A 15764-nucleotide genomic window follows, 5' to 3' on the forward strand; every position below is an offset into this window, starting at 1 on the left:
CAATGCTACATCATAGGTGCTCTTAGGAGCCCCAATTAAAAGAAGGGAAGTGGGGGCACAGAGAACTCATAACCCGGAGATCAAATGGCAGAGGCTGCACGCAACTCTAAGTTATTCCTGCCTCTACTAGAGCTGGTTTCTGGTATGTCTGGTGAACCAAGGACCGAGGCAGAACCGAAAATGGTGCTAAGGTCAAGCACCGGAGGCCCAGTGCTCCCTGGCTCTCGAGCCAGACAGCCTGGATCTGAATCCAGTCTCTGCCAGCTCCTAGCTGTGCCATCTGGGGCACCCTCTATGGCCCGTCCATGCCCAAATGTTGTCACCTGGAAAACACAATGTGTTTCCATGTTGTGAGACAGCGTACCTCACGTTGTGCGCGGCGCAGATGGTTACCAGTCCCATGCACGGGGCTCCAAGGACACTCGGGCACAGCCTAGGCCAGCGTATCCAACAGGCCATTTCAGGTCACCAAAGGTCAAAGTGTCCTGCGAGTGAACGGGGGAGATGGGTCTCCTTCCGGCAGGAGTCACCAGGATACAGCAGCAGCACCCAGGGAAGCTGCTTCCCACGGGGCGGGCGTCGTCCTGAGGTACAGGCATGAGCGAGCTTTGTGCTGCCGGCGTGGAGTCCCTTCTTATGAGGGGTCCACTCATGAAATCACGTACAATTACTCCTAAGAGTCCCCTGGGGGGCTGCCATGCTGCAACTCGGTGTGCTGTCTTTTGTCTTTTTGTTTATTTATTTATTTTTTAAGTAAGCTCTAGGCCCTTGTTGGGGATTGAACTCATAACCCGGAGATGAAGAGTCGCATGCTCTACCAACTGGGCCAACCAGGGGCTCCTGTTCAGCACAGGAAGCTGCCCCCAAAATGTACAGGGAGCCCCAGCTAGTTTCCCCAGATTGTAACATCTTGTGTAGCTGATACACAGCATCAAAACCAAGAAACTGGCAGAGCTGGGATCCAGGGAGGTGATTCCAAATTCCCAGGGTGCCCGTGTGTGTGTGTGGGTGTGCACATGTGCAGGCAGTTCTCCACAACTGCATGCGTAGATTCACGTGACCGCCCCGGTCCAGGTGCAGAGCCGTTCCAGCACCTCGAGGCTCCCACCGCTGCCCCTGAGAAGCCACCCCTTCCCGTCCCTCTCCTCCGACAACTACAATCTGTTCTCTCCAGCTCTATGCTTTTATTAGTTCATATTAGGTCATATGATAAATGGAACCGTTTATTTATACACATTTCCAGCGTATAACAGATTGGATTCTTTTCGCTCAGCATACGTCCCCTGAGACCCACCCAAGGTGCTGTGCGTATTGGTAGCCTATTGCTTTTTTATTGGTTAGTAGTGTTCCGAGGCGTGGATGTACTCACGTTTATTTACTCACTGCAGGTTGTTTACATTTGGAGGCTCTTGTGAATAGCTACTTAGCTCATGTGTGTACAGGTTTGGTGTGAATATAGATTTGCCTCCTGGGGGATGAATTTGGGTGCTCTTGCTGGGTCATGTGCTAACTACTGTTTAGTTTTATAAGAAACTGCCCAACTATTTTTTCAGAGCGGCTCTGCCTTTCTACGTTCCCACCAGCAATGGGTAAGTGACCCCCCTCCTCCACGTTCTTGCCAGCATAAGGTGATACCACTACCTTTAAAAGGCAGCCAGCCGTAGGGGCACTTGGGTGGCTCAGTTGGTTGAGTGTCAGACTCTTGATTTCAGTTCAGGTCATGGTCTCGGGGTCATGGGATTAAGCCCCATATCGGGCTCCAAGCTCAGCGGGACGTCTGCTTGAGATTCTCTCTCTCCATCTCCCTCTGCCCCACCTGCTCATGCTCACACCCTCTCTTTCAAACAGATAGATAGATAGATAGATAGATAGATAGATAAATAAATTAATAAATAAAATATTTTTAAAAATAAAATAAAATAAAATAAAATGGCAGCCATTGTCACAGATATGTAGGGGTATACCTTGTGGTCTTATTTGCATTTCTCTCTCTTTTAAAAAAATAGGTTTTTATTTATTTATTCATGAGAGACACAGAGAGAGGCAGAGACACAGGCAGAGGGAGAAGCAGGCTCCCCGCAGGAAGCCCGATGCCAGACTTGATCTCAGGACCCCGGGATCACACCGTGAGCCAAAGGCAGATGCTCAGCCACTGAGTCACGCAGGCGTCAGTGGCTTATTTGCATTTCTCTAATGGCAAATGATATTGGCCATCTTTTCATGGGCATATTCACCACCTGTATGTCCTCTTTGGAGAAAGCTCTGCAGGGTTTCTCCTCCGGTGCTGGAACATGTTGTGGTTTTACATGGAGCACCAGGTGTAGCAGCTGGCTTGTGATTTAAGCCACGGGTAACTTCCAGAATGAGGGAACAGGGATTCTGGTCCCATCTCCCCCGACTCCTCCAGGCTGTGTACCCCGAGTGTAACTTGGGGAGGGAATCACCAGGCCATTTAGCCCTTATGTTTGTGTGTCCTTCCCGAGCACACAAGATTGGGTTAAATGTCTATGATTTGAGAGCAGTGTCTTACCAACTTTATGACCCCAGGCCAGTAGGGTCTGCAACTGTCTTGCCAACCCAAGCCCACTGCTCCAAGTCTGTGTCCGCTGAGGTCTTCCAGCTTTCCCTCGACCTCCGCGGGCCCCGGCAGGCAGTCTGCTGTTTGTGATCTTGCTCTCTGGAGCTGTGCTGGGCCTGGATCCCCAGGGCCTGCTGCTCGGAGAAGGCCTTGCCGGCTTGTCCTTGGGCTGCTTCCTCTGCCTCTGGGAGACCCCTGCTGCCATGCCCCAAACACCAGCTCAGAAGCCTTGGCTAACCTACTGGCACCTCCTTGACCGAATGTGTCTTTGGGACATGAACATTGCTGGCCAGAGGCTCCCTGGCCCCACCAGGCTCGGCTTGTCCTCTGGCCTGCCACTGAGGCCCACCATGCCCGGGGCCCGCACACGTAAGACACAGCACTGGAGCCACGGAAGGGTCCAGATGTTGTACAAAACACAGGCGAGAGGCAAATTTTGGGGGGTGAAGTTGGAGAGAGAGGTCAGGGGTAGATACGTAAGCTGTGGAGTGGAGATTGGACAGCAGGGTGACGGTCAGATGAATTCCACTCCAACGGGCAGCCAACGAATGCTTACGGGGTACTTCTTACATGTCAGACAAAGGTTCGCTCGATTGATAGCTAATAAATATTAACAGGTTTGGGGGGAGGGAGCGTCCTCCTGAGTTTGATGGACGCGCTAACCTGGAAGTCAAGAGCGCTGCTGTGAGCTCTGCCCTCCAGCATCCCGTGGTCCGCTCTGGAAGCCCAGTCTGACGAGTCAAATTATATTCCCAAACTGTCCGGGGATGGCACAAGCGGGAAGGATCCACGTGGGGTGGCTTGCAAGCGAGTCAAGGATTGAGGTGGCAAGAGGGGCCGCCCGCGGCCTGGACGGCGGAGGCGCAGCGCGGGCTGCGGGGAGGCGAGGAGGAGCAGCACAGCGACGGATGCAGGACACGGCAACGGGCACGCAACTGCGTTTCGGCTCCAACGTCCGCGCGCCAGCGAGCGATTTGGAAGTCCCTCCCGGAGCCGGAGGCCCCCCGCGCTGACCCTCTGTGAGGACACACGGGTCAGCCCCCCACCTTAGGGAGCGTCGCCCGCTGCCTCCCAGCACCCACCTTGGAAGAAGAAAAAAAAATCATGGACCAGGCCCCCCCACCTCTCCTCGTGAGCCATCGGGACCACGCGAGCCTGGGCCCAGGAGCACGCGGGCCGGAGCACCCCGCCAGGCCCCCCGGGGCCCGCCCTGCAGTCCCACTTGGAGGGGCAGGCTGCGGCTGCTGAGGCCAGACGCCGGCCCCAGAGCCACCCCCCCCACCCCCCGGGTTGGCCTCCCCGGCCGCATGGCTCAGGCTTCTCGAATTCAGGAAGAGCCTTAGGTTTGGCTCTTGGTTCTGTTTCTCCCCTTAAAAGAGCTGCCCTGGAACGCCTTTATCATCACTATTTTTTTTCCACGTTGCTGTATGGAGAGCGGTCTTGGCATGAGTGCTTGGATCCGGACACCGTAATAAGATTCATCGTCGTCATTTATACCCGGTGAGTCATTACTAAGTGCTGGACAAGATGTTAATCACCTAACATGCACAATCGCCGGTGGTAGGGCTAATTTTCGGAGTGAGTCTAGGGCTTGGCGATCCTTTTTCTGTAAAGAGCCAGGTAGTAAATATTTTAGGCTTTGTGGGTCCTATGGTCTCTGTGGCAACGACTCCATTCCGCCACGGGAGTGAGGGGACAGCCATAGACAATGCACAAACCCAAGTGTGGCTGCCTTCCCACACGACTTTATTTTATGAAAACAAGTGACGGGCCAGATTTGGCCGTACGCTGTAATTTGTTGACTCCTGCTCTGCATTTTGCTCTTGTCACTTTTGCTTGGCCTGTGTGTTTGGGGTGATCAGTCTTGGCCTCTTTGATTTTAATAACCTGCACCATGAATTCCAATGGCTTGTTTGGGTAGTTAAAAAAAATCGCCAAAATTTTGTGGACCTTTGTGGCCCAGGGGAATGAGAATTAATGGCAACCAAACTATTTTCTAGACTATCAGAATTTCTTCTTTCTGGGCTGGAATTGGAGGGGTAGGCTGTTCTTGTTCTTGTGAGCACTCTGGAGCTGTCTTCTTCTTCAACATATTGGGGTTTATTTGGGAGGTGGATCCAAGAATCTTCATACTCTTCCCAAATCTTAGTACATACCAGGAGCTTAAAATCCAGTTTCTAGAATTCACCTTCAATAACTTAGTTTCTCCCATCTGTAAAACGGGTACAGTGTGTAAAAATGAGCGAGGGCCTGAGATCAGAAATGCTGGTCAAGGACAGGACTTTGAGGACACGGACCTTGTGTCCCTAGCACAGAGTCTGGCATTTAGGAAGGAATCGAGTGTTCGAAGGATCCACTTGGCAAAGGCTGAGAAGACGAGTCAACACAAGTGTTGGCAGTATGGCAGCCACTGGCAGGCCAGAGCGGGGGAGAGGGCATGGCTAGCTTCCCCACCTGGGGAGCTTCCACCTTCAGCTCGACAAGCTATGCCCCAGTGAGGAGGCCCCTGACTCAGCCACACTTCTGTTGCTTTGTGTGGGCAGAGTTTTGCTGGCCCAAGGCTGTCAAATTCACTTCGATGTTGGCCTCAGCTGGGGCTTCATGCTTTCAGAAAAATTTCCCCCACTGCCTTTCACTTGAGGTCCTTGGCAGGGATGCCTCTCCCATTCTGCACGCACAACTCACTTAATGGGCACAAAGATATGGGAGAAAGCTCAGGGAAAGGAAAAAAAAAATAACAACAACCAAAACCCCCCCCATTCGACCCAGTCTAAACCTTGGGAAATCTAACAGGGTCTGCATCTCTTTAAAAACTATACACAGACATTTCTGGTCGAAGTGAAACCATGCTTCTCACAGAGGACTGGAGACAGCAAATGAAGCTTTAGTCATACACAGTTAGTTTCAAACTTATGTTACCGCTCACGGGGAGAAATCAATGTACAGTATATTAAAAACAATCACTGTGGCCCTTCAACGATCCAATAGTTGAGCTTTGAATGCATTCGAGCTAATGGGGGCTCTAATGGCTTCTGACAGATCATTCCATTGATCAAGAGGCATGTATGAAATACGCTGCCTACTAAACTCTGTTTTGATTTTGAGAAAAGAAAACTAAACGTCCATGGTAAACAGGGCTTTGATTGTTCACATGTTCACCAAGGGGCCGCTCAGCCTGACCCTGGTCGGGAGCCGCGGAGGGAGGGACAATGGGAATCCTATATACCTGGCCTGCTTTTCCCCGACTCTAATCAAGGCGTAATCAACTGGAAATCTCTGTCTGAAGCATTGGGGTGGGGGTGGGGTGCGGGGGGCAGGGGGTGACCAGAGGTCCAGTTTTCTGTGTCGGATGAGTTACGAGCGGTCTCTTGAGCCACTCTGAGAAATTGACTCAGCCCTTCCGGGGGGCTTTGGGGTTGCTAGGTTAGCTGCGCATGGTCCAAAACGAAGAATGGGATTCCCTGTTTGGAGGGATGAGTGGGGGTTTTCAGCAGGGAGATGACAGTTTTGCCAAGAAACTAACTAAAGCGTGTTCCCTTCACCTGGGGGTGCCCCAGTGCTGAGCGCACTTATCCGCGGGTACAGGGATTTTGGCAGGGGGCATGAGGTCTGAAACAGATTTTTTAAAAATGTAGACTCCATGCTGCATGTGGAGCCTAACGTGGGGCTTGAACTCACGACCCTGAGATCCAGACCCGAGCTGAGACCAAGAGTTGGATGCTTAACCCACTGGGCCACCCAGGTGCCCCGGGGTCTGAAAAAAATTTCGAAAGTTCTTGGAGACTATTGTCACGCAGAAGGCCACTCCAGTGCCCCCTGGTCTAGCTGCTTGTGTGTGTGTGGGGGGTGGTGGTGGGGGGGAGGTGTTCAACTGTGAGCCATACGCCGCTCCCAGGTTACACGGACCTTGCCCTAGTAGGGCTGATGAAAACGCACACCAGTGCTTCCATTGCCCATCCGAATCCTACTGGTCTCACAAAATAATCATAATCTTGCTTCCTTGCATGGGCACCGGACCTCAGCATCTACAAGCCCTTCCGTTGCTGTCTCTGTGGGGGTGCACCGGGGGGTGCTGGGATTCTCCCGTGGGGTTTCTTTCCACAGCAGACCCTCCCCTTGTCCCAGGAGCTGGGAAGGGCAGGCGGGATGCCCTTGAAACTGGCGCCACCAAGGGCATGCTAATCCCTGGTCTTTATTTCATCTTTAATATCTAGCAAGACTGCGGAGGTGCTTCCTGCGGACAGTCACTCACTCAGCAGGTCAACTTGCTCTAAGCACACGCGGTCCGGTCCGGAAGCCCTGTGCTTTTCCTAAACTTCCTGTAGAACGGCCTTGACCTTCCTGTGCGTGGGGCACAGAGCTGACCTAGGCCAGCGCTTCCCATCTCGCAGCAGGAAGCTGCCCCACTTACCAGATTAAAAGCAACAGGAAAACCCTTGTGCTAGAAGCACTTCATTTGTATTGGTGCCATGTTTAGTCAGTGGCTTTTGTAAAATTGATGAATTTTGTCTAAAGGCAAGTGCAGACAGGCAAACAGATCTGTATCTGCTGTTATCCATTTAGCTTGACACACATGTGCAGAAGAACTATTTTACCTCGATTCTTTCAGGACTGATGAAAAGTAAATGCAAGCAAAGTCATGAACTGCATCATTGGAAAAGAATCACGGAATCTAATGCTGGAAGTTAATTAATGCTTCCCTCCCCTTGAAATAGACTGACCCTGGTGCTCAGACATTCACAGTCAATAAACAATTGTTGTACACAGATCATCCATTAGAAGGTGATGGCAAGAATTTTTTTAAGCAAATCTAAAATTGCAGCGGGTGACCTAATCCCACTGGAGGAAAGCAAGAGTGAAGAATCATTTTTCATAGGATCTCATTTATAAGAAGTTCCATGCCATCTGCCTAGAAAAAAATGGAAGCCGGGAGGTGCAAACGGGGAAATATAAATGGTAACGTGTTGTTCTGGCACTAAGTACGAGACACGATGTGACTCACTATACGGGCAGGATCCTGGGGACGGAACAATCCAGTGAGCGAGGCATTACTGTCCTCCCTGTTATATAAACAAAGACTGGCGGGCAGCCCGGGGGGGCTCAGCGGTTTAGCACCGCCTTCAGCCCAGGGTGTGATCCTGGAGACCCGGGATCGAGTCCCACGTCGGGCTCCCTGCATGGGGCCTGCTTCTCCCTCTGCCTGTGTCTCTGCCTCTCTGTGTGTGTGTCTCTCATGAATAAATAAAATAAATAAAATCTTTTAAAAAAAACAAAAACAAAAACAAAAACACAGACTGGGGCCCAGGGAGGTCAAGTGATTTGCCCAAGTCCCAAAGCTACCACGGTTATCAGAGGATAATAAACATTATAGCTCATAGACCTGCTCTCAAGACCTGCTACAACAGGCACTGCTGCAGGCATTTTATATGCACAGTATTTTTTTTTAAAGATTTTATTCATTTATTTGAGACAGCAAGAGAGAGAACAGCAGTGGGTGGGGGGCAGAGGCAGAGGGAGAAGGAGATTCCCCGCTGAGCAGGGAGCCTGACCCGGGGCTTGAACCCAGGACCCCAGATCATGACTTGAGCCGAAGGCAGATGCTAACCGCCTGAGGCACCCAGGCGCCCCGCCCCCATGCACCGTATTGAATCTGCACAAGGACCTTAGGCGGTAGATCCATTACTATGATCCCCATTTTGTAGACAAGAAAACAGAGGCTTAAAAGGACGGCAGCCTTCGGGTCAGGCACCGGACCCGGAGTCAAAGTGGGGAAGCCCGCCGCCAGAAGCCTCTTGCTGCCATCCAGGAGTCAGAAGGAAAGCTGGTCGATGGGAACAGGATAAATGGAAGGGGGTGGAGAGGGGCCTAGTTTTCAACCGTGGGACAGGGATCTGCGCAGGTTATCTGGAAGGATGTCTTGCCTCTAAATGGTTCTGATCGCAGAGGAACTGGGCCCGTCCTGTGCGAACAGCGGGGCCCGGGGGACGGAGGGCCGTGGGCCGCGCTGCCGGGGGGGCCGGGCTGCAGCACCCGCGGGGCTGGCCATGTGCTTCCTCCTTACTGGTAGGAGACCACCCAGAGGCCGAGCCTGCAGACCCCTGCGTGGAGTCCCCAGCCGCTCTGGGAATGTGTATCAGGGTCTCTCAGGTGAGCATGAGTCAGTGTCTCCTTTTCCCTACGGCACTCAGGCCTGCCGCAGGTGCCCCTGTCCCACAGGAAGCTATGACCTGCACCTCCCCCTCCCCCCTGGCCCCTCGCCCCCCAGGCCCTAAAGCAGCCCAGCTCTCCTGCAGCCGCCGTCAGTACAACACACTCCTGGGCCTTTCCTCCCCCTTTATGGCTGTCAAATTGATTTCACCATCGTGGTACCTATGGCTCTCGATGAGACTTAATTAAAAATACCATTTAATCACAAAGTGACAAAGGCAAACTGGATAAATGGCATTACCACATCAGCACATCCTGATCCGCTCTCTCCTCTCCTTCTCAATCTGTTTGGAGGAGAATTGCCTTTTCAAATAAGAATCCCCCTGTCTTCTGTGCACTTGCCTCTGACAGATCTCCAAAATAAACAGTATTTAGCATGGCATGGATCCAAATGTATGCAATTTGCCCAGTGGTAAAATCAGCCTTAACTAGAGCAGAGGAAAAAAAAACAAAACAAAACCCACAACAGTTGCATTCGAAAATACCTTCCCCTGAAACACACAGAAACTGTTCTGCTGAATGTGGGGTGTCTATTAAATAGGGCCTATGGAATCTCATTTCCAGCATCCCTCGATTCAGTTGGTGATGGATTTAGCAGCTTATTACTAAAATTGTGTCACAGGTGATGCCATGACCCCGCTCTTCTCTGCCTAGCGAGCTCCCCTGACTGGGAGGCTGGGGTGGCAGGAGAGGCACTCGCCACCCCCTCAGTGCAGGAGTGGCTTGTTGCGAGGTGGCAGGGTGGGACGACCCCCATAATTGCACTTGGAGGGCCCCCCAGGACAGCTTCCCCATCTCAAGGTCTGAGCCACCTTCTGTCAATCCCCAGTGGGTCCCCTTCCCGGGACGTACGACCATGTGAAACCATCATGTTGTTGATCTGCAGGTATGCTGTACATCCCCCCACTATTTCGGTCACTGTGTATCGCTCGCCCCCAGCACGGGGCTGGCACAGGGGAGCCCTTGGATGCCCGGGGTTCACAGAAGCCGCTGAGCCATGGTAGGTGGTCAAGAAAGGTTTGGGGGTTGCAGAAGGGAGGGGAAGAGCAACTGAGGGCAAGGGGATCTCTTCAGATCACTTTTCTCAAGAGAGTTAGGACTGGTGGGGGGGAGGGTGGGGGAGCCAGGCAGGAAGCAGGTGGGGCTGCTGATTCCAGGTGGTCCCTGGGGCCAGGCCGCCTGCTCCCTCAACCACACTGTGGCCCATGTTCCCAGGAAAGTCCTTTCCTAGCTCTCAGGGGGAGAATGAGACCTTCCTTCGGCCTGTGGGAACTGGTTGATGGCCAGTAGCCCCAGAAACCCCCCTTCATATTGTCTCTTGCTGTCCCTCCTTCTACCCACCTGAACCCTCCCCACAGAGCATCCATAATCCCCAAGCACGCTGAGCTCACACTTGCTGAAAGCCATCATCTCTTCTGCGAAAACGAGATCTCACTTGTTAGGCTTGCTTTAGGCAGTGGTTTCTCCCACCCCTGGCGCATCACCTGGCCCCACCTGGAGGGGTTCGAGAACTATCTCCACCTAACCCCAAGCCAAGGAAGCAGGCCCGCCCACTAGCATTCAAGGAGAAAAGAGTGGGACCTCTCTCAGTTTCTTATCATATCTTTTTAATATTTTTATTGTTTATGAGTGACGTACAAGACATATTACTACAAGTAGTCCACAAATATAGCTCAATAGTAAAACACACACATTGGGGAAAGCACTAACCATGATTACCTATTTCTACGGTAGGGGTGCAAGCAAGCAGGTCTGGAGAGTGCTGACAGTGAGGGGTCGGGTTTATGATAAATGATTACGGGGAGCACCGGGGGCCATGGAGGCCCCTCACATCCTGCCCAAGAGTGAGAAGATGCTACTTAGCCCGTTGCCATGCCAGGATGGAGGCCTAGGGCTGCCAGATGTTCTGAATTCTAAAGAGAATGCACATGTTTTAATTTTTCTATGAGATCTCCCAATTTTTAAATATTGGCACCTCATGAAATGGTAACACAGAAGAAGCTCTGGCACGAAATCAGTCCAAGAGCAGGCCACACGGCCTTGGTGCCTAGAATGTGGTTTCTATGTGCCACACACTCCTTACCTCCAGGAGTTCATCTAATCTCTATGACAGCCCGGGGATGGTGAGGCAGGCAGCACTTCCTTTCTCTTTTACTGATGAGGCTCAAGGACATGAGGGGATTCATCCAAGGTCTGAGACAACAGAGTCTCCAGATGATGAAACCCTGGCTGCTTTGGGTAATGTGGCCTTTCGGCGGTTGACTCCGTGGAAGTGAACGCTACCTTGAACTGGGGACATTCTAATGGTGGGACAGAGTCGGGTTCTCTGTGTGCCACTCAATGCGCAAAAGAGCTCTTCGGCTTCCAAACTACAGGTAAACCACTACCAGAGAAGGCGATGGGCTGGGGCAGGGGGCTAACTATTCTCGTGATTTCTGGGGTCACCATGGGGCAGGGGCCAAGCCAAAAAGGGAGAGATGTGTTAATGGCATCACGAGACAAAATCGGCACGAGGGCAGCGGGGGCCAACGTCTACATCAGGTCAGCTTACAGATACAGATGAATACTAATATTTACCAGGTATCTACCTGTCAGAATTTGTTCTATACCTGTAGCTAGGTTGTTCCATTTACTATTCACTTTGTCAGTTGGTGTTTTTAGTACCCCCGTCATAAGGATAAGGAAACTGAGGCACAGTGACATGTCAAAAGTCACAGAGCCAGTGTGCTGTTTTGATCCAGACACTCCAAAGCCAAAGCCCAGGTTTCCACCTCTACTAAACGTCTCTTCTCTGATGCACCGATATCATCAGAATGGGCCACTGGGACTCCCCGGGCCTCCATCCCATCTTTCGTTATGCATGGATGGATGGGGGAATTCTAGAAAAATGCATGTGTGGGCCAAGTCCATGAGGCAATGCAAACAGGTCTGCGTCTCTTTCATTAGATCAGGGAAACTTCTCAACGACAGATGTCAAGTGTATTTTAATTTCCAATACCTCCTCGTTCCCAGGGGCAGAGGACAGAACTCATAACTTGGGCTGTTACTGAGGTCTGGCTCACAGAAGGGACAGTGGCTGCTCTTCAATGACTCATTTCTCTTTTCATTCTTTTTGCCAATGGTGATGGTGGCTATAGACAAGTGGAGAAGAGAATTTCCTGCTCTCAAATTTTTTATAGAAGCATTATCCAACAGGACTTTCCACGATGGTGAAAATGTTCTGCATCTGTGCTGCCCAATATGCTAATCACCAGACATGTGTGGCTACCTAAGCAGCTGAGGAACTGAATTTTTAATTACAATGGAAACTGGATTTAAGAAGCTGCACCCAGCTAGGGGCTACCATATAGGACAGCACAGCCTCTAGAGGGCGTGGTGAGAAATTGGGGGGACCGGCATATAGGTTCTGTCTTCCCCCGGATGACTAAGAGTCTTCTATTCTAGAGTCTCTGAAAAGGCTTGGGAAGGTGGAAAGTAGGTTGGGCTCTGCCATAGACAGGGCCCACCCCTTGGCTCTTGGGAGCTGAATGGCTCCCATGAAAAATCCTAGTGGGGAACAGTATTTTGGGGGCAGGTTCTTGTTTCGTACCAAATCAGATTATAAACTGTGCCATCTTTTAATATTTTAGAACATTTTAATATTCGTGGGCTCCATTCCCTACTCTTTCCAACGGGGACCCAGGTTCTATAATCTAAAGGCCAAGTCTACCCATACTGCCCTTGCCTGAGCCTGTGGCAAGGTTAGAGGAAGGAGGCCAAAACTAGCTTTTCCTCCTCCACCTAAAACTTGGGCTCCTTCTAGGGTTTTGCTTCCAGAAGCAGACCTCTGAGTTCTGAAACGATGTCTGTGAGATCGAATGGCAGAGGCATCGAAGGATCATCCTTTTCCCAATACGGCCGACATTCCGGCTTCTGATCCACAGGCAGAGTTCGGGCAATCCGGGACTGGCACCTGGAAGAGTAGGAAGAGGCAATTAATCCATGGGAAGAAACTCCTGGAGGACCCCGGTTCTCGGGCAGTTTGGGACGACACGGCCGAATGCTCCAAAGACTGTCCTCCTGGGGGTTGGTTCTGACATGAAAGAATGAGTTCACCGAGCAGGACGCAGGTGTTCAGAGGGCGGAGGAACCGTTCTTGGCTGCGCTGGAACTTCTTTTTCTTTTTTCAATTCCCAGCTTTGTATTATCTCTAGTGGCTTCACAGAAGCCAATCACCGGGGAAATTCAGTTACTCTGCCTTTAAAATGGTGAATTATTTTTTCATTATCTCAACTGTTATTTAAAGTGTGTGATTAAGCCATTATCAGATTTAAATGTTTGTGGGATTTCGATGTATTACTAGATTACTGGGAAAGATTAAATTGAATTTACTGCATTAAAACGTCCAAGAATAGATTAAACAATATTATGGGCCGGGATTGACTTTGGAGATTCTAGAGATTTACAAGTGTCCCAGCTTGCTGTGCTCAGAAAAAGGCACTCCAAGGAGAGACGGATTTATAAGGATATATGCAAATAGAGGTTAATAATCATTTCCACTGATGAATAGGTGAGGAAAACTTCCACAAAATTAAATTAAAAGGCTAGCAAGAGTTACTCCCTAAGGAAAACACTTAAATCACGGTTTTTATTAAATGGATTATTCATCAATAGTAGAGAAATTAATTATCATATGCGACTAAATTATAGCCTTATAGGAAAAAAGTTGGGGCAGCATCATCCCCACCCTGGCAGGCATCTACCTCTCAGAGAGACCAGCTTATTTAAAATTGGTCTGGGAAAGCTCAGTGGCTTTAGCTTTATTCGTCTGAAACACGAGGATCAGAGAGAATGAAACACAAGTTGCAATAAGAAAGGAACAATTTCCCTGCCCTCTCGGAGCGCACAGTGGCGGAAGCACATGGACCCGAAAGAAGTACTATGAGTACACTCGGAAGAGATGTGTGGGTCCATCCCCACTCCCACCTTCTCCGCATTGTTCTCGAAATCAATTAAAAAGTGGTCATTCCCACGATTTGCCCTCTGTGGAGGACTAACTATGAAGACATCAAAGGATGGAATATCCTGGCCCTATTTCCAAGCCTGATGGTAGAGAAGGTTCCTAACTGAAAGACATCGTCTTCTCTGGGGAATTATTAATGGTGAGGTGATCCCCATGGGAAAACATACTTCAACTTTATACCTATTTGCTCGTGTGGTTAATTGCTCTACCGGCATCCTATGCACTCAATCCGTCGTACATTACACATAACATTCCAATATATCTTCAGCTCTCCGCATCAGACCCTGATAATAGCGTCTGTTAACATGCACTAAGTACTATTATGTAGCACATCACTTCATAAATAATAAGATTAGCTGACCTCAGGGCCCCAAGAAGAGTAATGTGTTTAAATGTTCTCATTATTTATTTAAAACAAGAATTAAAGCAACAGAAGCTGCTTTTGACAATCCTCTTAGCATAAATATTAAACTGTTTGCACTGATAAGCCCCACATAGCACCGAAGAACAGAGGGTGCGTTCTGCAGACTACTTGGTGATAGGTGTTTGAGACGGTGCCGCTCGCTGTCGTGGTTCTGATGGTGTCTCTGTAGTTCTAGAAACAGTCTCTAAATCACATGAAAGGGATGCAGGGAAATTAATATTCAGAGGGAGCTGCAACTAATTACAAAGGAACTCAGCAAAGCTTTTTAAATTGTGCTCTCTCTCTCTCTCTCTCTGCTTTGGAATCACAGAGCAAGGCTCAATTTACTAGGTAGGGGAAGTTATTCCAAATTGAGCATCTCAACCTCTCAGTGGATAAATTATCTGCGCACACATTATCCTGGCTGGCAGATTAAGGGCCTATGATAAGTGTCGATCCACCTAGAATATCATAAGGTTTGTAAAAAGTCAATAGAGATGCTTTTTCACCTGTCAAATGGGTTTGCCCCCTCGCTTTGAGAAAGTATTAAAAATATTAAAGCCTGCTGCAGAGGTTTGCTCACGCCATGCAGTAGACGCTTCCCCCAGCTTTTTGTCTGGGTGAAGCTGCTCTGTGATTTTCTGCCGCCAAAGAAAGGCCTGGCTGGTGTGGAAACGACCTCCTTTCCATGGGGGCCCCCCCCCGAGAGGCTAGGAGCTGGCTAAACTCACAGGCTCCCCCTGGGCCAGAGGTAGAACCCGCGATGGGGTCCCTTCCCGGGTCTTAATTCAGAGCTCTCAAGGTCATTTTCAAACTTGTTTTAATGCTCAGTGTTCCTTGCCGATTTCCAAAAGGCGGCGAGTGATGGGGCCCCAGCAGAGGGCTCGTCGCTGGAGGTGATGCTTTCCCGATGGGAGGGGACACCCCTCACCCCACCTCCATCTACGGTCTAGTCCTGCATCGTGCCAGACTGCGAACTGAAAGAGAAGGGACTGAGGATGGCTCCGAGGCATTGCATCTTTTCCGTTTTCATTCCTCTTGCTCGATTCATTCATTCTGCCTCCTTTTGGCTCATCTCCTACGATGGGGCAGGACACCCCATGCAGGTTTCTCACCCTTGCTGAGCCTCAACTTCCTGTCGAGTAGGAGTGATGATGATGAGGAGGAGGAGAATGGTAATAACAGTACTGACTTATGGGGTTATTGTGAAGGATAAATGAATTAATACACGCAGAGTGCTTAGAACACTGCCTGGTGCATAGGAAGCACTCAGCAGATATTATGGAGTATGATCGCTGCTGTTGCTTCTACCACGAGGACTGGTGATGGACAGATGATGACGCCGAGAACAGGGCTGCCTGTCCCTGTGGCAACACCCTCCCTTCACACTAACTGAGTGGGCGGCCCCTGGCCTGGCTCTCTTCTAGGAGAAGCTCTGGAGATACGGAAGCGGCTCTTTCTGGCTTGAATCTAACTGAGCCTGTGGTTGAACCCTATCACCATGTGACACTCCAGGACGCTGCGGCTTATGTGTTCAAGCTGCTACAACCTCCCGGTGACAGGCTAAAATGCTC

General features: G+C 50.4%; 1 protein-coding gene across 3 annotated transcripts in view; it reads right to left on the minus strand.

Annotated features, from left to right (window-relative positions):
- FTO (FTO alpha-ketoglutarate dependent dioxygenase) overlaps positions 1-15764 on the minus strand; it is a 428971-nt gene that overhangs the window by 38343 nt on the left and 374864 nt on the right. Inside the window, exon 9 of one of the 3 annotated variants that reach the window (XM_077898407.1) lies at positions 10372-12737. The exons of the other annotated variants lie outside the window; for them this stretch is intronic. Coding sequence (XP_077754533.1) covers positions 12584-12737 — 154 coding nt within the window. The 3' untranslated portion in view covers positions 10372-12583. Of the gene's footprint in view, positions 1-10371; positions 12738-15764 lie in introns of those variants that run through there. 3 annotated transcript variants of the gene reach the window in all.

Source organism: Canis aureus, chromosome 5, assembly GCF_053574225.1.
Source record: "Canis aureus isolate CA01 chromosome 5, VMU_Caureus_v.1.0, whole genome shotgun sequence".
Taxonomy (NCBI): domain Eukaryota; kingdom Metazoa; phylum Chordata; class Mammalia; order Carnivora; family Canidae; genus Canis; species Canis aureus.